Below are 23956 nucleotides of genomic sequence, written 5' to 3' on the forward strand. Positions count from 1 at the left end.
TGAGAAAAATTTAGAACTGCCAGTGGCTGACTGATTCCCATGAAGGGAGAGCTTGCTTACAAGTAGGACCAACACAATGGGTGTTTGAGCCCCTGGAAACCACGTAAGTCTGAGCCAAAAGCACCATTCCCTATACCCTCTTTCCTTCTAATTTTACTTAAATGGATTTGAGCTGGGGTTTTACTACTTGACACCAAAAAATTTTGAATGCATACTTTTTCTTGTTGACTTTTTATACCAGCATACCTCCACTTGTACATAAAAGGTACCCAACAAACATTCATTAAATAAAACTGAAATGTCAATGTTTAATAATAATAACATTTTGACTTAAAATTAAGCAATCAATTTAGCTGTTTAACATGGATAAATTAAAGAATTTTGAAAGCTCTTCTTACCATTACTACTCAAAAACATTCAGTGATGGGAGAAAAACAGCTTCAACCAAAATTGTTGGTCTATTAAAAATAGCATTTTGAGGATGGAATAGTTTAGTTTCATTTTGATTTTGTAAGCCCACTCTCTTCTTTTCCTCCCCTTTGATTTTATAGTTTGATGGACAGACAAATAAATATTTTGAGGCAACATTCTCCTGATGGTTTCACGTGCCTTTCTGTCCAATCTTTAAAAGTTTACTATCAAATCAACCCTCTTTCTTAGCACTGCTGCCCTTAAGGTCCTCACCATAAGTGTTTAATATGATGCTTTTTGATCCTTAAGTTGAAAATACATGTCTAAATTTATAAAAAAAAAATTAATGTTATTATGACTGTTGACATAATGTTACCATTATTATTATGCCCAGCTGTTGGCCTGAAAATTCTGCTTCTGTAAGCCTATATCAGTATACTTTCAGAGTGAAGATAATCAGAGGTACAGGTAATTCATTGTTTAGAGAATGGAATAGGATTTTCATTTGTTCATCATTTCATTGAGATCATAAAGAAAAATCTGATTTATGTATCTAAGGGTAAATACAAAGACCATTGCCTTGGTACCATTATTTCCTTTCTGAAATTATAGACACTGTTTCCTTTTTTGTTAACAGGGGAGAGTAATCCACTAATTTCTGGGACTACTTTTAGGGCAAAGATAATAAAATTTTAACACCCTATAGAATCTTTACTTATAAGTGCCCATCTCCAGGGCCTGTTAATATTTTGATTCTACCTACCATAGCCTTTATACTTCTAATGTCTTTACATCAGAAACTATAAATTAATTTGGTTTCTGGCTATGAACAGTGTGGGTTCCATTTAAGTTCAAGAACCGCAAACCTCTACAATCAACTTTAGTCCCTATATAGCTCAATCCCTCTGTGGCTATGTCTTTTTTTATCTCATAAATAGTTATTAATTCAAGCTCTATTCACACTTCTTCTGGCCTAATCTGACTCAGTTTTTTTTTAAACTTTTTATTTCATATTGGATTATAGCCAGTTAACAATGCTGTGATAGCTTCAAGTAACAGCAACGGTATTCAGCCATACATATATACACACCCATTCTCCCCCAAGCCAAACTCATCCCATCCAGTCTGCCACATAGCATTGAGCAGAGTGCTATTTGGTAAGTCCTTGGTTATCCAGTTTTAATACAGCAGTGTGTACATATCCATCCCAGAGCCCCTAACTATCTCTTCCCCCATACTTCTCCCTGGCAACCAAAAGCTTGTTCTGGAAGTCTGTGAGTCTGTTTCCCTTTTGTAAGTAAGTTCATTTGTATCATTTGTTTTTAGACTCCAAATATAAGGGATGCCGTGCAATATTCTCCTTATCTGTCTGACTTTTATTTTTAGCATGTTGGGTTACCAATTAAAATTACGCTGAAATAAAGAAGTTTCTGTCAATCTCGGGAACCCTCTCTAATTTTTTCACGATTTGGAAAAGCTGCTGCTGCTAAGTTGGTTCAGTCATGTCCGACTCTGTGAGATCCCAAAGACGGCAGCCCACCAAGCTCCGCCGTCCCTGGGATTCTCCAGGCAAGAACACTGGAGTGGGTTGCCATTTCCTTCTCCAATGCTTGAAAGTGAAAATTGAAAGTGAAGTTGCTCAATCGTGTCTGACTCTTAGTGACGCCATGGACTGCAGCCCACCAGACTCCTCCATCCATGGGATTCTCCAGGCAAGAGTACTGGAGTGGTGTGCCATTGCCTTCTCTGTTCTAAAAGCTAGCTAGCATGTATTAAATACTTATTTTCACACATATTGTGCTTTAATGGCTGTGCTTAACTTCTGTTCTACTTTAACATGGATTTTATGATACAAACATCATTAAGACCTCTTTGGAATGAATCCCACTCTTTCCATGTCAGACTTCAAGTAAACATCTTTGTTTCCACAGTGATAGGCTTCCCTAACTAGTTAACTGTTACATATTAAAAGCAATCCTAAAAGATGATGCTGTGAAAGGGCTGCAGTCAATATACCAGAAAATCTGGAAAACTCAGCAGTGGTCACAGGACTGGAAAAGGTAAGTTTTCATCCCAGTCCCAAAGAAAGGCGATGCCAAAGAAGTCTCAAACTACTGCACAATTGCACTCATCTCACACACTAGCAAAGTAATGCTCAAATTCTGCAAGTCAGGCTTCAACAGTATGTGATTCGTGAACTTCCAGAAGATCAAGCTGGATTTAGAAAAGGCAGAGGAGCCAGAGATCAAATTGCCAACATCTGCTGGATCATTGAAAAAGCAAAATAATTCCAGAAAAATACCTACTTTTGCTTTATTGACTATGCCAAAGCCTATGTGTGTGGATCACAACAAACTGTGAAAAATTCCTAAAGAGATGGGAGAACCAGACCATCTGACCTGCCTCCTGAGAAATCTGTATGCAGGTCAAGAAGCAACAGTTAGAACTGGACATGGAAAAATAGACTGGTTCCAAATCAGGAAAGGAGTATGTCAAGGCTGTATACTGTCACCGTACTTATTTAACTTATATGCAGAATATATCATGTGAAATGCAGGGCTGGATGAAGCACAAGCTGGAATCAAGATTGCTGGGAGAAATATCAATAACCTCAGATACACAGATGATACCACCCTTATGGCAGAAAGCAAAGAAGAACTTAAGAGCCTATTGTTGAAAGTGAAAGAGGAGAGTGAAAAAGTTGACTTAAAACTCAACATTCAGAAAACTAAGATCATGGCATCCGGTCCCATCACTTCATGGTAAATAGATGGGGAAATACTGGAAACAGTAACAGACTTTATTTTTGGGGACTCCAGAATCACTGCAGATGGTGACTGCAGTCATGAAATTAAAAGATGCTTGCTCCTTGGAAGAAAAGCTATGATCAACCTAGAGAGCATATTAAAAAGCAGAGACATTACTTTACCAACAAAGGTCCATCTAGTCAAAGCTATAGTTTTTCCAGTAATCATGTATGGATATGAGAGTTGGACTATAAAGAAAGCTGAGCACGGAAGAATTGATGCTTTTGAACTGTGGTTTTGGAGAAGACGCTTGAGAGTCCTTTGGACTGCAAGTAGATCGAACCAGTCCATTCTAAAGGAAATCAGTCCTGAATGTTCATTGGAAGGACTGATGCTGAAACTGAAACTCCAATACTTTGGCCACCTGATGCCAAGAACGGACTCACTGGAAAAGACCCTGATGCTGGAAAAGATTGAAGGCGGGAGGAAAAGGGGATGACAGAGGATGAGATGGTTGGATGGCGTCACCGGCTCAATGGACATGAGTTTCAGTAGTCTCCAGGAGTTGGTGAAAGGGAAGCCTGGCGTGCTGCAGTCCATGGGATCTCAGAGTCAGATATGACTGAGCAACTGAACTGAACTGATGAAAAAGCACAAACCTAAAATATCTATACAGAATAAGCATATTCTTCTCAAATCCTAAGTCAGCACACCTCTTTATGTGCTGTATATATAGTTATACATGATAGACCACAGTAGTGGCATAGAGGCTACCTAGTATTAATAAGTCATAGTCTATAAAATGGCTAAGTCCAACTACCCTCCATAATGAGACCATATTTGCAAGAGGCTTCATATCTGAACATTTTTTTTTCAGATTTAAGAAACTTAGAGCAGTTTTAAGTTTATAGCAAGACTGAGAAGAAGGTACAGATATTTTCAATATGATCCCCTTGCCCCCAAATATGGATAGCTTCCCCCATTATCACCATGCTCTACTAGAGTGGTACATTTTTTACAACTGATGAACCTACATTGACACCGTAATCACCCAAAGTCCATATTTTATCAAGATATCTTACCTATTTACATGTGTTTATTACTTTAAGGGATAACAGATAAATTGGAGTGTGGTCAGAGAAGAAACACCAAAAGGTGAAAGGAGAAAAAAACCAGGTACTTGAGGACTGACTTAAAGTCACTGATCCTAAAGACTAGAAGGTACAGGGGACTCTATGCTGTTAATATACTGAAGAGCTTTCAACCAAAAGGAAACTTGCATTTTTCTCTATGTTCCCAAGTGACAGGATTGAGGTCACTGAGGTATCTTGGGGTACACAGGTTGTAGCCCTGTGTACAGAAAAGCTTTATTCTCACATTCAGAAGCTTTATTCCCACATCCACATGGGAATGGAATCCTCCCATATTTTGTTTAGCCAAAGGCTATTATATCACTAAATGGGGCTGTGTATATTGAGTTGAAGTATTGGTCTTCTTAATCCAGAGATTTCTTCTATCATATTTCCCCATCTATTAGACTGGAAATTATTTAGCCAGGTATTGGTAGATATTATGAACAAAAGAAGACAGTGGATCTCTGTGAAAAAGACCTCATTTAAAAAAATATTTTATTTTTTATTGAAATTTAGTTGTTTTACAGTGTTGTACCAATCTCTGCTGTATAGCAAAGTGGCTCAGTTATATATGTATAGATATTCTTTTATAAATATTCTTCTCCATGATGGTTTATAATAGGATGTTGAATGTAGTTCCCTTAGCTATACAGTAGGACTTTGTTGTTTATCCATCCTATATAGAATAGTTTCCATCTCCAATCCCAGCTCCCAGTCTTTCCCCACACCACCCCCACCCCCCGGCCACCCTTGGCAATCACAGCTCTGTTCTCTGTGTCTGTGAGGCCGTTTCTTTCTTGTGGATAGATTCATTTGTGCTATATTTTAGATTCCACATATAAGTGATATTATTTGGTATTTGTCTTTCTCTTTCTGACATACCTCAGTATGATAATCTCTAGTTGCATCCCTACTGCAGCAAATGGCATTACTTTGTTCTTTTTGATGACTGAGTAACACTCCATTGGATACATGTACCACATCTTGATCCATTCATCTGTTTCTGTACTTGATCTTAGCCAAAAGCTCAAGAAGTGATCCGCTCCTTTGTTAATGGACACTTAGGCTGTTTCCGTGACTTGGAGCTTGTGACTAGTGTTGCTATGAACATAGGGGTATATATATACAAAAGGCCTCTTTATCACCTAAGAAAGTCTCAAGCCTCAGTTCAGTTCAGTCACTCAGGTGTATCTGACTCTTTGCATGTCCAGCCTCCCTGTCCATCACCAACTCCCAGAGCTTGCTCAAACTCATGTCCATCAAGTCGGTGATGCCATCCAACCATCTCATCCTGTGTCGTCCCCTTCTCCTCCTACCTTCAATCTTTCCCAGCATCAGGGTCTTTCTAATGAACCAGTTCCTTGCATCAGGTGGCCAAAGTTTTGGAGCTTCAACTTCAGCAACAGTACTTCCAGTGAATACTCAGGACTGATCTCCTTTAGGATGGACTGGTTGGATCTCCTTGCAGTCCAAGGGACTCTCAAGAGTCTTCTCCAACACCATAGTTCAAAAGCATCAATTCTTTGGTGCTCAGCTTTCTTTGTGTCCTGTTCATTTGCTACCAATAAAAAGACTTAATTGTGCATGTTGTAATCTGCATTCCACAATAATGTTGATTTCCTACTACACTAGACTAAAAGTGTATGTGGTAATTCTCTGTCAGTATCCACAGGTGGGAGGACATGCTTCCACTGGGTGCATTATAGCTGAGAGGCACAGGATAAGTTATTCTACATCAGAAGTTAGAAAAGAAGTTTGCTTGAAAGCTGAATGAGACATATCAATTTGTTATTTTTAGTTCTACCAAGAAAAGCTCATTTTGTGCAAAAATTACCTTGCCCCTGACCCAGAGCAAAGACTCTCTGGCTCTTTTATATATACACTGATGCAACAGTAAAATTATTTAATGCTTTAGAAACCAAGAAAGGAAGAACATGAGAAAAAGAAAAGAGACTTACAGGAAAGAATTTTGCTTTCCTTCATTCTCAGGCCTCCTACCCACCCCTGCTTTCTTCTTTTCTTTCTCATTCTTTCTTTCTTCTTTTCTTTCTCTTTTTCACTTTCTCTCTTGTTTCTTTCTGACTTCTTTGTAACTGGAAAAAAAGACTTTAAAGATTTAACCACCAAGAAGAACTGAAGTGTTTATTTTCCCCTAGAATTTTTATAAACTTTTTTTTTTCCCCTAATTCTCCTTTAGGAAATCGACTAACTTTGGCAGATAGTAGTTAGGTCTCTCTCTTTTTCTCTCTGTTGTTGACATTGAATTCAAGCAATCCTATCATTTATCCTTTTATGTACATTTAAAAAATCAATGTTCACAATTTTGATTGCCTTCTTAGCAATCTTCTGGTGACCTGTGAAAGTAAGATGGAAATTGTAAAGAGGTCATTTGGAGAGCAGGTGCAGGGGAAAGAAGAGTAGGAAATAAATTCTGTTCATCACCTTAGTCCCTTCCTAGAGGATGCCTTCCAAAATGCTACATTTTATTTTTGAATTCATTTTTCTTCATACTTAGATGCAACTGCAGCTATTAAGAGAGCTTTTGATCTATGTTTCATAGGTGAATATTACTCGTGTGTTTTCGTTTTCACTACTATAGAAAAGATAAGCTGCACAGATCTCCTGGCTGAAGTCTCTGCCTCTTGTCCTTGCCTGCTAGCCATGCAACCGTATTTTAAAAATACGCCTGGTTTCACATTAATAGCAAAAATTAAGCAGAAATGTGAAGCCTTTGTGATCTTCCTTTGTAATAACAGAAATAGATATTTTCTTCTGGTCAGCAGGCAAAACAAAAATAAGATGTGACAGGGAGAAAAAGGATGTAAGTGGTCTTAGCGACTTCCTGCTGGGTAGGTGTCTGATATGGTGGTGATGGTGGTGGAGGGGTGCATGTAACCCAAATCGTCAATCCTGCTACCCAAGCCTGACATTGAATAAAACACTACCCGATGAGGACACCTTTGTTATCCTGGAATAAAAGTAGTTATTTGGGAAAAGATGATACTTTGAGCTCGGGTGTAGGAGAATGGGGAAGATGGAGAAAGAGAGAGAGAGAATACAATCGAATACAGGGTGTACAGTGGAGATAAACTGACATTCAACAGCACAGATAGATGAGTCCTAGAAACCTGAGATTGGTTAAGTAAAGCGGATTTGTTCGGATGGGCCACACGAAGGGGTGTGTGTGTGTGTGTGTGTGTGTGTGTGTGTGCGAGCATGCTGCAGTGCTGCTAAGCGTGAATGGGGTAACACTGTGAAGTGAGGATGAGGTGCTCAGTGGGAAACCACTGATAACGACCAGATGATTTCCATCATACTGAGGTTCAGTTCTTATTGAAAACACTGGAAATCTAGTTCATAAGTGGTGTAGTCTGATAACAAGTCTCTTGAAAAAATGCAGACAGTTGATGGAAAAAAGAGTTTTGATGATGAACTGAATACTGTTGATGTTTTCAGATGATCGTATGAGAGAGATTGGGCTTGATTAGTATTCCTTATGATTCTTCAACATGCAGCATCCAGTTAACAGAAATGAATGTGTGTTAGTTGCTCAGTCATGTCCTACTCTTTGTGACCCCATGGACTGCAGTCCGCCAGGCTCCTCTGTCCCATGGGATTCCCCAGGCAAGAATACTGGAGTGGGTTGCCATGTCCTCCTCCAAATGGAAAGGAATACTGCTGGTGAATATATGCCCTTTATTCATAGGTCAAGGAATTAAAATGTCACATAGTTGGGCATGCAGATGGCAACCCACTCTAGAATTCTTGCCTGGAGAATCCCCAGGGCAGAGGAGCCTGGCAGGCTACAGTCCATGGGGTTGCAAAGAATCGGACACAAGCGAACCGGACAGAAAGAATCGGCACAACACCGCAGAGCGCAGGGCATGCAGTGGTCCAGGAGGTTGTCCTTGGCGTGTCCTGTTTCCGTATGGCTTCTTCTAAAGTCACCTTCTTTCTGTGTGATTATTATTGGATGTAGCATCCTCAAAGGACATGTACAAAGCTCAGTTCAGTTCAGTTGCTCAGTCATGTCCGACTCATTGTGACCCCATAAACCACAGCACGCCAGGCCTCCCTGTCCATCACCAACTCCCAGAGTCCACCCAAACCCATGTCCATTGAGTCAGTGATGCCTTCCAACCATCTCATCCTCTGTCGCCCCCTTCTCCTCCTGCCCCCAATCCCTCCCAGCATCAGGGTCTTTTCAAATGAGTTAGCTCTTTGCATCAGGTGGCCAAAGTATTGGAGTTATAGCTTCAACTTCAGTCCTTCCAATGAACACCCAGGACTGATCTCCTTTAGGATGGACTGGTTTGATCTCCTTGCTGTCTAGGGACTCTCAAGAATCTTTTCCTGCACCACATTTCAAAAGCATCAATTCTTCAGCACTCAGCTTTCTTTATAGTCCAACTCTCACATCCATACATGACCACTGGAAAAACCATAGCCTTGACTAGATGGACCTTTGTTGACAAAGTAATGTCTCTGCTTTTTAATATGCTGTCTAGGTTGGTCATAACTTTCCTTCCAAGGAATAAGCGTCTTTTAATTTCATGGCTGCAATCACCATCTGCAGTGATTTTGGAGCCCAAGTGGTTAGAACATACAAATGGATAAAAAGTGAATAACCCTTTTGGGCTTTAAAATGTCTTTTATAATCTGGGGCAACTCATACATTTACAAGTAGTAAAATGAATTTAATAGCTTTGTATTTTAATGTTTCACTATTTTGTGAAAAACATATAACCACAAATATTTTAAAGCGATATTTTATTAATGTGAGAAAGTATCTTATTTCCTATTTCACTTGAATAGCTGGAATATAAAATTTTCTACAAAAGAAATGTAGTATTTAAAAACAGTTAACTATACATAAAAGTATGTTGAGTGAAATAAAATGCCATGTATAACAATGTGAAAATTTTACACAAGTCCACACATGACTAAGTGGAATAATTTCTTTTGGGGTTGGATTATTATGAGATGACTTTCCTGGGAGGTTGAGGCATGCACCCTGTTAAAAAGATAACTCTTCTTTTCTATGTGCTGGTGCTTCCTTCCTGACCCATCTCAAGCCCCATAGTTGATCATCTCTACTACTCTTTCACCAAAAGCCTTGATCTTTTTCAATCTTGGGTTGACCAAAAAGTTCGTCCAGCTCTAGTTAAAACTAAGCTAGATTTTTCATTTTCACCAAGAACTTTAGTGAACAGTGTATTCACTAACTGAATGAACTTTTCGGCCATCCCAGTATTTCTGCAGCACCTGCTCAATCAAAGCACAAAACTGTTTTGAAGCTACAACCTTCCTTTCCCAGAGCCTGGCTGGAGAAACTTATGAATCCTGCTAGGTTGGCACCACTACCCAATGCCTCATCTACAAACTCTGTTGAATCTTCAGAATAGATTCTCAGTCTTTTATTTAATACTTGTCTTTTTCCTTAACTCAAAATCTTCATCATTCTCAAGTTTCCTTCAACCTGAGAAGACAATTTTGTCTGTTACTTCATCCAGTAGAATTGGAAGCCATGGAGCATGGTTGGCATCGACTTCTTACCATCTCTAGAAGTGTATTTATAATAAATCTATGCCTACATAGTTTTATAGATATCATTATTTGTATATTTCCCTGTCTCCACTTTTTTTTTATTCTGAGGTCTTTTTTTATTTTTTTGCTTCATTCTTATAGGATAATGCGTCCTTTAATCTTTCTAATTTATCTCTAAGCATAAACACTCATGCTGAAATTTCTCTCATTTCTCCATCCTTATACATATTCCTTAATAGACCAAGCTCTGCCTTTTGTTCATCTCCCATTCCTGTCTCAGAGTAGGCAATGGCAGCCCACTCCAGTGCTCTTGCCTGGAAAATCCCATGGGCGGAGGAGCCTGGTGGGCTGCAGTCCATGGGGTCGCTAAGAGTCGGACACGACTGAGCGACTTCACTTTCCCTTTTCTCTTTCATGCACTGGAGAAGGAAATGGCGACCCACTCCAGCGTTCTTGCCTGGAGAATCCCAGGGACGGGGGAGCCTGGTGGGCTGCCGTCTATGGGGTCGCACAGAGTCAGACACGACTGAAGCGACTTAGCAGCAGCAGCAGCGTTCCTGTCAATCCATTCTTTAATTAACATTATTCCCACCACACCAAGGTCCCAAGCGATCTCTCAATTGCTAATGCCATTGGATATTCTGTAATCTTTTTTTTTTTTTTTAATTGGACCTCTTCTGGGTTGTTGTTCGCCCCATTGTACTTCCCTGGTTTTTAGTATAACCACACTCAGCTGGTTTCTTGTGTGATCTTTTTTTGTGTGTGGTGTCTTTTTTCTCTACTTTTCTCTGAATGTTGATCCTCACGGTTCAGCTCTCAACTCTGTGCTCTTCTTATCCCACACAATCTCTCTTTATGACTTAAGTCTCAGGTTATTAGTCACTTGTCAGTGTTGCCAAACCTCTGATTATATAGATGCCATCATCTAACTAAATTACCCTTCGGTTTATTCAATGGATGTCTTACATTTTTTTTATTTTTAGAAATCAAATTAGTTCTCCCTTTTCCCTAACTAGACTGTCTTTTGATATTCTTAATGCTAGTTATTGAAGCCGTCTTTTGCCAAGTCATTAAACCTGGAATATTGACCATCATTCCCGACTCTTCCATTTTCTGCACTTTTCCTATTTCTGTAATTATTAGTGACTACAAAAATCACTAATCTGGTTAATTAACTGATCTGCCTCAGTTTCTATTTAGGGTCACCTGGGAAGCTTTAACGCTATCCTAGCTCAATTAAAGAAGAAACTCTGATATTGGGGCCTGGAAATTTGTTTTTCTAAAGGGCAGACAGGAATAAAAACCACATTTCTCAATATTTCTCAAATATGTCACTCACTCCTCTTTCACCCCCAGTTCCACTGTCTCATTTTAGGTCATCCTCATTACTTATTGCCTGTGTCCTGACCAGCTCCCTGCCTCAGTCTCATCCTTCTGCAATCCATTATCAATCTGACCATCTGTGTGAAGATTCAGAAATATAAATGTTAAAGTGCCATTTCCTTTGCTTTTCTAATGCAATACACTCTCCCCTGGTCTACAACACTTAATGACTTCCCATCAAAAAAAGGCTCAAACTCAAGTACTTCAGCTGTACCTCGGGCCTTATTTTAATTTACTCATCCCTTGACACATTTTGCCTTTTATTTACCTTTCTCTGCTTCCCACGAAATGGACCCACTTATTCCTGTCCATAATGTGTTTATTTTCTTTCTTTTTTGCCCTTGCTCGTGAGGTCTTTGACTAGAATACCCTTTTGCGTTTAACTTTAATCCTATTTACTTTGCAAGTCTTGACTTTGTGATCACTTTTTTCCAGGCTGGCTTAAGTGGCTTTATTCAGTTTCTTACGATGATCTCTGCCTGAAGAAATTACTGTTTTTACTGCTTGATTTTATATAATCTTTTATATGCCTGCTTTTTTTTTTTTCTGAAACAATGACTGGTAATTGATCATCTTTGTATTCTGTGGGGTCTAGCATATATTAGATGCTCAAAAAATATTTCTTGAATAAATGAGTCAGTGAGCAGTTAGAAGTTATAGCTGATAAGATAAAGATGAATACCTAATAGATCTTGATGCTTTTGAACTGTGGTGTTGGAGAAGACTCCTGAGAGTCCCTTGGACTGCCAGGAGATCAAACCAGTCCATCCTAAAGGAGATCAGTCCTGGGTGTTCATTGGAAGGACTGATGCTGAAGCTGAAACTCCAATACTTTGGCCACCTCATGCAAAGAGCTGACTCATTGGAAAAGACCCTGATGCTTGGAGGGATTGGGGGCAGGAGGAGAAGGGGACTACAGAGGATGAGATGGCTGGATGGTATCACCAACTCGATGGACATGGGTTTGGGTAAACTCCGGGAGTTGGTGATGGACAGGGAGGCCTGGCGTGCTGTGGTTCATGGGGTCGCAAAGAGTCGGACACAACTGAGCGACTGAACTGAACTGAACTGAATAGATCTTGTGTCCTGAAACAAGAGATTTAAAATAGAAAAGGATACTTACTGTACATTGAGAATAGGAAACTTTGAAACCAGTAGAGAAGACTTTCTGTAGGGTTAGAATATATTAGATCTTTACTGACATAATAATGTCAGTAAATTAACTCCTGCAGGAGTTCCTCCTGCAGGTAATTTATTCTGATTTATACATTCATTTTGAGAATCAGTAGTCTTTATTTGGCTTTTTGAGAAGAAAAATGAATATAACTGGTCTGTATTAATACTGGTCTGATTAGCAGTTATATTTCCCACACAATCGTTTTTTATACTACACATTAATCTCCTGTGAATTTGAGCTTATTGTCTATGATTTTTAGGGTCCAATCACCTTGAGTAAGTTTGCCAGTTTCCAGATTTGCCAAACTTAGCAATGTGATCAGCACTGCGATCCCCTTCAGCCTTGAAATTCTGAATTTACATCTTGTTTAATTGAAAAATAAAAATTCAATGTTGTATCAGTGTGGTATAAATCAAAAGGTGCAAGGACTGTAGATAAATTATTGTGACACATTCTATCACATTTCACATTTTTCACACAAACTCTTGAGGGGAAAGGAAATTATCCATGTTTCTCTGAATCAAGGTATTATTGGAAAGTGTACTGTGAAATAAAAGGAATGCAATCGGGGTACAAAAGAATACAGACTCCGACAAAGTAGTAGGTTTATTCGTCACACATATGCTTATATCATATGTACCCTGTATATTTAAATATCTCATTTACATCTCATATGTAAACATATATAATATATAAACTTACTATATAAAACATACATATGCTATTCTGGTATTTCAAATTTTTATTATTTCATGCCACCTGCAATCTCAAGTTGTTTTAAGAACTGATCTCATAATCATAAGTTTATTTCTTGAACAAGACCTTGGTAATAGTATTTGCTGGTGTTTTGCTAAACATTTATTTGCTTCTTTCTCTTTAGAAACAAAGCTCACAGTTTTAGCTGGTTATATTGCTTTCTATAACAAAAAAAAAAAAATACACTGTTCTCTGGACATTTTAGCAACTGATTTTGGCCATCAGACTGAATTCTGGACTTAAGCTATTAAAGAGAAATATTTGTGGGAATTCTCTTAAAATTACTTAAGGGGAATTGATTCAGGGAGGAGTTTGATATACGCTTTTACCTTTCTTCCTAGCTTTTAGCCTGAAAATAAGTGGTGATAGCTGGAGCACCAGTAGCCGTTTTGGAACATAAGGTGATCTGACGGTGAGAAACAAGGTGCTGGGATGATACAGAGGAAAGAGAGGAACTTGGTCCTCGAAACAACTGTGGATCCATTATCCTTACCTGTACTTCCTAGTTGCAGACATTTTCTAGGTGTAAAAGAAAATAAGATTCCTCTTGTTTACAGCATTGTTGTTTATTGTTGCTTTTGTTGCTAAACAAGAATTCCAGTTGACCCCAATCAATATCTGATAAGTTCATAGATGAGCATCCCTCACTGCTAGCTACTCTATGTGCTGTCAAGGAGCTACGGAAATCTATTCCTCTTAACAAGGTGGTGCTGCTGGTTTGGTTGCTAAGTCGTGTCCGACTCTTGCGATTCCATGGACACAGGAGCCTGGCAGGCTACAGTCCATGAGATTCTCCAGGCAAGAGTAATGGAGTGGGTTGCCATTTCCTTCTCCATAACAAGGTAGGACTTGTAAACCAAAATATGACTAGGTAATAATCCACTTCTCTGTCTCTAACCTGTGACTTTGTATACCTGGGGGTTGGTGTTTTGGGTTGTGTCATCATGATTTTGAGTTGGAGGGGCACTGTAAATCTACCTGGTAGGAAAAGTAACATCTTGTTTGAAACTGTGAGTAAGTGGACTCTCCACTACACAGAAACAGGAAACCTTATACTTTCTATACAATAAACTTATACAGTCAATTCATTCAACAAATATGTTTTGAGGGGCTATGTATAGATCAAATAAGTTACAGGGAGATTTTGTTATTTAGTCAACTGGTATAATATCACATGGGTCACCTGTGACTTTGGAGAAAGTAGAAAGAAGAGAAATTGAATCAAATGGAAAAAACTGTAAATATTTTCCCCAATTTTTTCCCTCCAGGTTGAAAGACAGGATTCTAAGCTGAATTTTCTCAAATGGCACCAGCCTGTGAGTACAAGCATTAATGTCAAGTATTAATGCTCAAATAACAAGGGTTCACGTCTGCCATTATGGAGTTTCTCAGCACCTCTGCCATAGCATCTCCCAGTTTTTTTCTGGGAGTCCTGAGGAAAGGGTCTCATATAAACTTATAATCAGCTCGTTTATATTATTCACTTCTGGGCTGTTATGGTACATGGAAGGAAGGCTCTTTGTTAGGAGTTACGCCATTCTCCCTTACGGCAGGATCTCCAGGAGAACACTCCTCCCCTATAAAGGTGTCACACCCAAGTTCTCTCTAGGTCACAAATATCCATGTTTCTGAAGAATAGTGCACTCACCTTAAAGTGCATCATGTTTGAGATGGACTTGTTCCATGCAGAGATGAGCAGTGTATTTCTCTAGACAATTCTGTCACCTTGAAGTACTCCTGCTTATGCTGAGTATCACAATGTCTCCTATGAAAATATTTCTTTGTGCTTTTATTTATAGCCCTCAGTAGGCAGTACTTTATTATATTCTATCGCTTCTGTCTTCATTGGAAGCATCTGGGATGTAAAGTTTCATCCCAGTAGGTCTTTATTCCCCACAGACATCAACTACTCATGCTAATTGTTTGCAGGGAGGGCTACCACTCCCTCAGTTCATCAGACACAAGCAAATCCTGAATCTTAGTTCTGGTTCAAATGGGAGCCCTACTATACCAGAACTTAACTTGGACTCAGCATGGTTTAATAAAATACCTAGTGGAGAATGAAGCTGTAATTTCTTGGTGTTATTTATAATACAAAAAATAAATTACGTGTGCATTGTGTATATGTGTGTTTTTATATATATATATATATATATATACACATACATAAAACCATATCCCACAAAATTTGTAATTTGTATCAATGTGATATACTTGATACCATAGTCAGTGCTATTTTCTTACTAAGTCATCCCTTTCAGTTGCAAAGCGAACACCAAAAGAATGCCACATGCTATAACATGTATTTTACTTATTCTGCATTTATCTAGATATGAATGAGTATAGAATATGAGTAAAAATGTATATACTTAGTCATAATGTTTCCTTAAGCTCCTCTTTTCCTACATGCTGAAAAACCTTCTATACATATATTCTTTGGGGATTTATTTAAAAGATGACCCAACAAGTTTGGGTTTTTTTTTTTTTTTTTTCCTTTTGGAATCTCTCTTTAGTAAATGTAACTACTGTCACTATGAGTAAAGGAGATATGCATGGGTGGAAGAGATATGGAGAAGCCAGTTCTTCTGTAGATAAACACAATGTGAAAACAAGGAACTACTCTTTAATTATTGGCATAGAAATAATGGCAAAGAAACAAAATTACTTCCTGAACCACATTTTATCACCTGACCAGCTGCAAAGACCACGTTTTGCCTGTTTTAATCAAATGAAAACTTTAACCATCTGTGTTTAGGGCTGTAAAGAATGTTAACAAGAAGTCAGGATCCTTGACAGTCATTATCACTGGACTAAAACGGTTATTTAACTAGAAAGTGGTTAGAACCATTGAGAAACATCAGGTTAACTGGTAGAGAAATATTTTTAAAATTAACAACATGTTACAACATCTGAGAAACCCAAGGTGTAAAGTTTATTCCCCACTGCCAACTGAGGTGGAAAAAAATTCTAAAGCATAACAATCCAGAGCAATTGTTAGTAGCTCCTGTGGTGGGGCTGGAGCTAACAGAAGACATTTATTTAATCTATGATCTTGTTGAAAGAAGCGCCCCAGCACAGTAGCTTTTTAAGACTGGTCAGGTATGGGTTTTTCTAAAGACACTGGGCTGGAGCCACAGAAGGATTACAAATGCTGGGAGAGAATGTCAGACACAAGAGTAAAGGTGACTCAGACAAAATAGAAAAGCCGTTTCCTCTTGTCATTTACACAGCAACTTGCAGTAAATAAAAAGGTTCAGTGTATACATGAGCAGTTCCCATAGTCTGGTTCTCTTACTGCCCTGGCGTGGTTAGCAGAGACAGTTTGGCCTGCGTTGTCAATTGTTTACTTTTTCACCAACCTGACGTCTGATCAGCAATTCCTCTGGAACTAAAAGGAAAAGGGAAACGTGCTCAGAAACTAAGGAAGTTTTGGTTGGCAATCAGGTGTCAACCCTAGTCTATTCTGTGAGAGGCTTCTGCTTCATCTCAGAAGCTGAAAGGCTGTGAGCTGTTTGCTGCCAGTCCACAAGAAGCCGTGCTTCCGACCCGTCTGGCTGCTGTCCTGGGTAGAAGTTTGGCAGCCCTAAGGAGATGAATTCTTCAGCCGCGAATCCGCCCAGAGGAAAGAAGCAACGCCCTCTCAGCCACTCCTCCGTTGCTATGAAACAAAGACTAGGAAGGCGGGCGAAGCAGGAAGTCCCGCCTCCTAACCAGAGTCCGCTTCGGCTCCGTTTCCCGACGCTCACGCCCACCCGCCCACTCCTTATTGGTTAATTCCCTGGCGCCTTGCATCTTTTCTTCCATTTCCTTTTCCACTTTCGTCCTCGGGTGGATCCAGTCCCCTCATGTGTCTCCGAGTCCCTCTCCATGCGGGACGTGTGGCGAGAGGGCCTTCCTCTGGGGCCATTGTGTACTGTGGGAGACGTGGAGCGGGTGGCAGTGCGAGGACGGGCGCCTCCCGCCCATTGGCGCCGCCCGCTGTCGGGTAGGGCGCGGGGGCGCGGGATTGGCCCAGCCCCGGGCGGCCCCGCCCCCAGCCCCGCCCCGCGCCGGGCTCCCTCTGTGTGGATCCGACAGGGGTGGGGTGGCCGGCGAGTGGCCTCCTCCTCCGGCGAGCGCTGCTGCGGCGTCCCGCGGCCTCCCTGCGAGTCGGGCGGGAGGGGAGAGCGGGCGCGGATTGGTTTTGACGGTAATTGTTGCGTTCCCCCGCCTCGGTGGCCGGCGTCCCCGGGTCGCTCCTTCCTGGGGAGCGGGGCTTTCACGGTGATTACACACAGCCTGCCGGAGCTACACGCACCCTGGGCTCGCGCGCGTCGAGCCGGACCCGCGCACCCGCGTGTCTCTGCGGCGCCCGGACGCCCGGAGGGAAGGGGTGCCGGGGCGGCTCCGCGCGGCTTTCCGCCCAGGGGGCTTGGGGCAGCCCGACGCGGGCCTCGGAGGGAGAGGGGACAGCCCCGGTTTCCAGCTGCTGTCGCCGCCGCCGTCACACTTTGAAGAGGGGGTATTTAAAGCCGGGAGCCGGGCTGGGCCGGGGAAGGAGGAGCAGGGAGTCGGGGGAGCCAGGGGGCTGGGATCGCAGACAGCCCGGGGAGGAGCGTCCCCCGGGGAGCCGGACGCGGAGCGCCCCGGACCCGCGGGGCTGCGGGCGCCGGAGCGGGAGGGGGTCTGGGTCCTTTCTCCGTCCGCCTCCCCCCACCGCCGAGCTGCGGTCCGGGACGGGCAGGGGAGGAGCCTGGGCCGGGAGGCACCGCTGTCCCGAGACAAAGCTTCGGACCCCTACCCCCACCGCCTCGGATGAGATGAAACGCAGGAAGCCTAAGAAGTGAACGCTCTCTCCTTTCTGTGCCCGCTCTTGCCAGGTTCTCACTCTCTTTTAAAATGGACCTATTTGTTGGTTCGTTTGGCTCTTAACTTGGGAACGACTCCTCAGCCGCGTTGTTTGAAGAACTGTGTGCTCGTGTGCTCATGAGTCCGAACTTGGTGGTTTTAGCCGGGAAAATCCAAGTCCCCAGCCTTTGTTGACAACAGCCGTGCCCTTTCTGCTCCTGTAGAATAATCTTTACGTTTTGTGTAACTTGGCGAAATCACACAGTGAAAGTGCGGTTTTTGAGTGAGGCTCCCAGAATGTTTTCTAGGGGCTTCAGTTCTGGCCTTTTGAACTGGGGTTAAGTCAGGGAGGGGGGAAACCGATGTGTTCTTACATAGTTAGAGGAAATCTTAAGGTTTTGTTAACTGTCGTTGGGAGTTATGTATTAATCAAGCCTTCACCCCTTGCCATGTGGGAGTGATGCTTCTTTAACTCTTAGTGTTCCCCAAAGAGATCTAAGGTCATTGCTCCTAAACATGTGTGTTGTGTGTAAAGATTGAGAGTGAAAAATTCACACGCTATTGAGAAGTTGAATATGGGACCCTGGATTTTGTTCTCACTGATGGAGGAGGATGTAGTGGGTACAAGTTAACTTGTTTGCTGTTGCATAAATATTTTCATGACCGACTAACTTTTTTTTTTTCCTTTCAAAGAGCTAAGATTCCAGATGGCAAATTCTATGAATGGCAGAAACCCTGGTGGTCGAGGAGGAAACCCCCGAAAAGGACGAATTTTGGGTATTATTGATGCTATTCAAGATGCAGTTGGACCCCCTAAGCAAGCCGCAGCAGATCGCAGGACTGTGGAGAAAACTTGGAAGCTCATGGACAAAGTGGTGAGTTCTGTCTGACTGTGTCTGAACAACAGCAGGGTTGACCCTGGATGTGGTTTCTCCAGTTTTGTTTGTACTGTCATTTAGTAATAATTATTGGTATGGCAACAGTCTTTTGATTCGGATTGACCGTGTTTCTTATATCTGCTCTGGGTGTTTTGAAAAGTTGGATTCAGAGCCAAGACTTTTTTTTTTTTACCTTTTGTTCTACTCTTCAAGGTTCAAAGTTCCTCTATATGACTCAGATATGCAAAGCTTTTACTGTTGGCTGGTCTTTGTTGGTGCGTGGCATAGAATCACTTGGAAGTGTTTGTTCTGTCTTATGTAAGGTTGTGTTGCTTTTAGATAACAAAAGAGTGCACACAAGTAATTTAAGAAAAGTCTGTGGGACTACTCATGACATCCACAGTGTGTGATGCTGAGAATGATAACTGGGGAAAGAACCATATTAGTCTTTAAGCGAGGAAGCACTTTTTGAGAGTTTCCATTTTCATCTTTGAGAATTCATCTTCACTAAGGAACTTTTTGGTTGTTGTTAATGGTAGAGTCACACTTTGTTTCATCTATTCCATTTTGAAACAGGAAACCTTTTTGATTGCACTTTGTTTATTGTGAAAGGAAAATTTATGATGGAGGTGGTGGGACTGAGAGTATCAGAAACCTCTGTGGTTTTTGCATGTTGCTTTCAGATGAACTACAAGTTACAAGAAGAAATGGTGCTGGATGTCAGTACCCAGACGAGTCTAGGCAACCTGATACTTTACAGAGGTCTGCTGAGAAGACTGTAGCTGTCACTGTCTTGTCTTACTAAGTCGGATTGTGAAATAAATATGATTAAGATGTAGCTTGTTTAGTGGCTAAGTCATGACAATGTGGACTGTAGCCCACCAGGCTCCTCTGTCCCTGGAATTTCCCAGGCAAGAATACTGGAGTGAGTTGCCATTTCCTTCTCCAGGGGATCTTCCCGACCCAGGGATCGAACCCGCGTCTCTTGCATTGGCAGATGTGTTCTTTACCACTAAGCCACCAGGGAAGCCTAAGATGTAGCTTGCTGCTGTGCAAAATTAATAGTTTTGCTTTTGCATCAGTAGTACTGTAAGCTATATATTGGTAAATGTTTGTAGCCCTTTATAGTTTTATTTGATAGATATTTGGGGCTAATTATAAAATTAACTGATGCAGGGCTCTTGATATCTTTATACCTGCAGAAATGGGAGTTTAAAAAAAATATTTCTTTGTAGCTGTGTGCTAAAGCCTTCATGAAGTCATATTATGAAGAGTAAAAAGTAAAGCAGTTACCTTTACTTTTTTCGTAACTGTTCAAATATTTGCCACAAAAAGCCACTGTTGGTGGTCGTAGCAATACTGGAAGGGGATAAGATTTACTTTATTTTTGTTTATCCTTATGAAAAGCACAGATGGGTAGATGAACGATAGGTCTGGCATTCTGTGGCTGGTGGCACTAAAGGCAGAGCCAGAATACTTTTGTCAGATAAATATCCTTAGTTTTGGGCTTCAGTGTGACCTATTTAAGCTTCTGCCAATTATTCAAATTGTGATTTTAAAGTACTTCAGACAGAATGATGTCATAGTGTCAGAACATTGCAACTTGCTGCTTGAGGTCAGGTTTTCATTTTAACATTGGATACTTAAGAATGAGGAGCATGCAGTTGGAAAAATTGTGTATATTTGGCAGGCACAATACTAGCTGTCTTTGCTTTTCTGAGGAGTAAGCAGTTTAAGGTCACTCATGCTTGTATCACTAGTTGGGCATACAAGAAGGAGAGTCAAGGTTTTTTTTTTAACTTATCTGTTATATGAGTGGGCAAAAATGGGTCAGGTTCTACCGGGGAGGTCTCCTCTCTCCCCACCTCTTTGAGTGATCAGAGTTTGTACAATTGTGAGTAAATATTAGAACGTCAAATGAAAAAGATCTGTATGAGGAAGTGGTAAACTATGGTTAATAGAGTCATTATTTTTGAAACATTAAAAAATGTGTATGTAATTTTGGCCTGTGTAATTTTGGTGTGTGTAATTGTTGACCTAAGTTTTATTCTCTTTTAATTGTTTCATCATGGGTTATGGTAAAATAGATGGCTTATGGGTTATGGTAAAAAAAAAAATGGCTTCTGCCATTGTTTATGTTATTAACCCTTTTGTGGGTTTGCGTTGAGCCTCTCCAATTGAGACTCTTGACTCAAGAGGAAATGTATTACCTGAAGTCTCTACTTAGTGGAATGTGGGCACAGGTGTTGGCAAAGGTGCCTTGTGTGGCTCTCTCTATTTGTCTTCATTATCTGTCAAGGCTGAAAATTGTTGTTTGTTTATGCGTGCATTTGTGGGCTTTGTGGAGGAAACCATGTAAATCATTATGAAAGTCCAATACGTTTATTGCTACTCTGTCTCACAGTAATAAAAAAGCACTGATAGTTACTAATTGGAAAAATATTCTATTTAATTGGATAGTGTAGAAGAATCCCCCACATGTGTTTATCGTTCCTGCTTGTCAGTGGTGTGGGAAGTGGTTCATACTATGAGCACTGTCCTGGTGATTATATCAGGAACTTTATTATTAGCCCAAAAGGTAATCCCCTGACACATTGCCTAGCAGTTTTGTAAAATAACTGCCATAGCTGGAGTCTAGCTTGTGAATAGCAGAATAGTAACTTTCAAATCTAACTGGTAGTTATGTAGAAGACAGGGTTCTACGGAAAAAATTCAGCATTTTTCTTTATAAAACCTCTTCAACAAGGTCAAATCTTAGAAGTGTAAATTTGTAAACAAACTCCAAGTACAGTATGTCTCAGCTGCCTACAAAGTAAAATAACTTATCTCACAGGGCTTATGAAGCAGTCTTAGACTGTAGGGGAAGAACCTAGTACTGTGTAGTTACACCATTCCCTGGCCTCTAAAATTTAAAACGGTCAACTGAGATTCCAGTTCTTGCTAGCTGTTATGTTTTCAGAGGGCAAGCTCTCTATGCAAGGTCCCTGAGATTAGGAGGGAATGATTGCTCAGTTGTGTTCCTTGTAAGATGTAAAGTGTTTTGAAAGAAAACATCAGTGGCACAAACTTAACATAGTATATTTATTGAGGAAAAAAATAGTAACATATCCCAAAGCATCTCATTTATTTTAGATATATTTTCTGGTCTTAGCTCCATGTGTCAGTATAAGTCAATAGCTGATCCCAAACTGTTCAGATCAGTGGATGCCTCTCTGATACAGAGACAGAACTGTTAGTCATGAATATACAGTGAGGTTCATATACACCTGAAATGTGGAGTCTGTTCCAAAACTCTCACAGAGATAGAGGTTCTTAAACATTTATTGAGGACCTACTGTGCTTCTATGAAGTCCTTGTTACCTGGAGATGCAAAGCTAGACAAGGTATAAATCTGCTCTAGACCTGTCAAGGAAGCTCCAGGACCATCATCAGAGCCCGGCATGTAGGTGGGTAATTGCCACTTCATATAGAGAGGTCTGTAACACAGACCTATACAAAGTACAGTGGGAGCGGGCTCAAGAACATCTGCCTTGTTTTTCTGGCCACCGCTCAGACTCTTGTCTGCCTGGGTTCTGCTGGCCCCTGCCTTTAGGAGAGGCATTATTGTATTCTTGCTGAAAGTGCTGTGGTGAGAGTAAGGAAATGGTTGCTCATCAGATGTAGGAGCGATGGTTTATTAATGTGAGGTTCCTGAGTATGGTTTTCACAAGCGTCTTAGCCAGGTGATGGAAAGTGGAAGCAACAATTTTCCATCTAATAAATACTAAATGTACCGAACATACATGGATGTTCAGGAAATTAAAAAATAATTAACTGATGCCAAAGAGCGGAGCAAGTTGAGTACCTGCCTATGTTTCTGTCTCGCTGTCCTTGTCATTAATTTGAAATTATATTACTGACAGAGTTTTAAAAGCATTTAAAAAGTGATGATGCCAAACAGCCTTTTCCTGCCTTTTGTCCTCAGTGCATTTAGTACATTTTCAAGCTTGGAATTTAATTTATTCTCTGCCTCTGTAATCTCATTTCAACTATAATATATTTGAAAGCTTTTCAGTCAAAATGTCTTAAAATACATGCAGCTGTTAAAAAATAGTCAGTATTCTTTTCTAAGTTAAATTACTCATACCTCTGAAAAATACTGCACGTAGACTAAAACTTTATTTTCGGATGCCAGTTGTTTGTGTTTGATGGGTTTGAGAATATCACTGTCCTTGGGCCCTTGGAATAGGGAATAACATTTATTTGAATTATTCTTCACATATTTCATTTTCCTCAGTGAGGTTGTTCTCTATTAGCAGGATCATGGACCCAAATAGACTTGGATAGAGGATGACATAATACATACCTGGGTTATTTTGTCTAGTACTGAGTTAGATTTTTGAATTTGTGCTTAGATAAATGAAGTGATACCAAAGTTTGCTTCCCGTCCCTTCTACGTAAAACTTTCGGATAAAGTAAAAGATGTGAGGGAATCTTCCCAAGAGTTCCCTGGGTTTATCCTTGTGATACAGAGCATACCTGTAATAGAAGGCTTCATTAGTTAGTAATCATTTAACTCCTATAAAATTTTAACCATTCAGATTTTGAATCAACTTCTTTCTTTCAAATTTGCTTTCTATGCTATTAGTGATTTCATCATTCATTTATTATATGCCAAGTATGGAAGGATAGATAATCATAAATAACCATGTTATCCTGGAAGATATAGTAAGTGCGGTAATACAGTGTAAATAAGGATGGCATCATCTACTCAATGGACATGAATTTGAGCAAGGTCCAGGAGATGGTGAAGGACAGGGAAGCCTGGTGTGCTGCAGTCCACGGGGGTGCAAAGAGTCTGTCATGACGGAGTGAACAGCAAAGTGCTGTAATGTAGGATGTGAACATAGTTTGCTGGGGTGGAGAGTTGGTGTAGGCAGTGTGGTGTGGTATAGCTGGTAGTATTATCTAGCTGTTCTTTAGAGGATGTTTTGGATTCCAGTGAGGTGGAAGGAATGATGGGTCAAGGGAGATGACTGAGTGAGGGAAGGAAAGTTAGAGAAGGTTAAAGAGGCTTTGAGTGTTTTGTCAAGGAATTTGGACTTATTTCATAGGCAG

General features: G+C 40.6%; 1 protein-coding gene across 7 annotated transcripts in view; it reads left to right on the forward strand.

The window, feature by feature from the left end:
- Positions 1–17230: 17230 nt before the first annotated feature.
- CBLB (Cbl proto-oncogene B) overlaps positions 17231–23956 on the forward strand; it is a 219235-nt gene continuing 212509 nt past the window's right edge. For 3 of the 7 annotated variants that reach the window (XM_065913852.1, XM_065913857.1, XM_065913858.1), the window contains exons 1-2: positions 17231–17343; positions 18675–18856. In XM_065913852.1, coding sequence (XP_065769924.1) covers positions 18689–18856 — 168 coding nt within the window. In that variant the 5' untranslated portion in view covers positions 17231–17343; positions 18675–18688. Of the gene's footprint in view, positions 17418–17446; positions 17656–17715; positions 18014–18435; positions 18482–18674; positions 18857–23956 lie in introns of those variants that run through there. The other 4 variants (XM_065913855.1, XM_065913854.1, XM_065913853.1 and 1 more) reach the window with 4 other exon arrangements.

Source organism: Muntiacus reevesi, chromosome 21 (assembly GCF_963930625.1).
Source record: "Muntiacus reevesi chromosome 21, mMunRee1.1, whole genome shotgun sequence".
NCBI classification, from domain to species: Eukaryota; Metazoa; Chordata; class Mammalia; order Artiodactyla; family Cervidae; genus Muntiacus; species Muntiacus reevesi.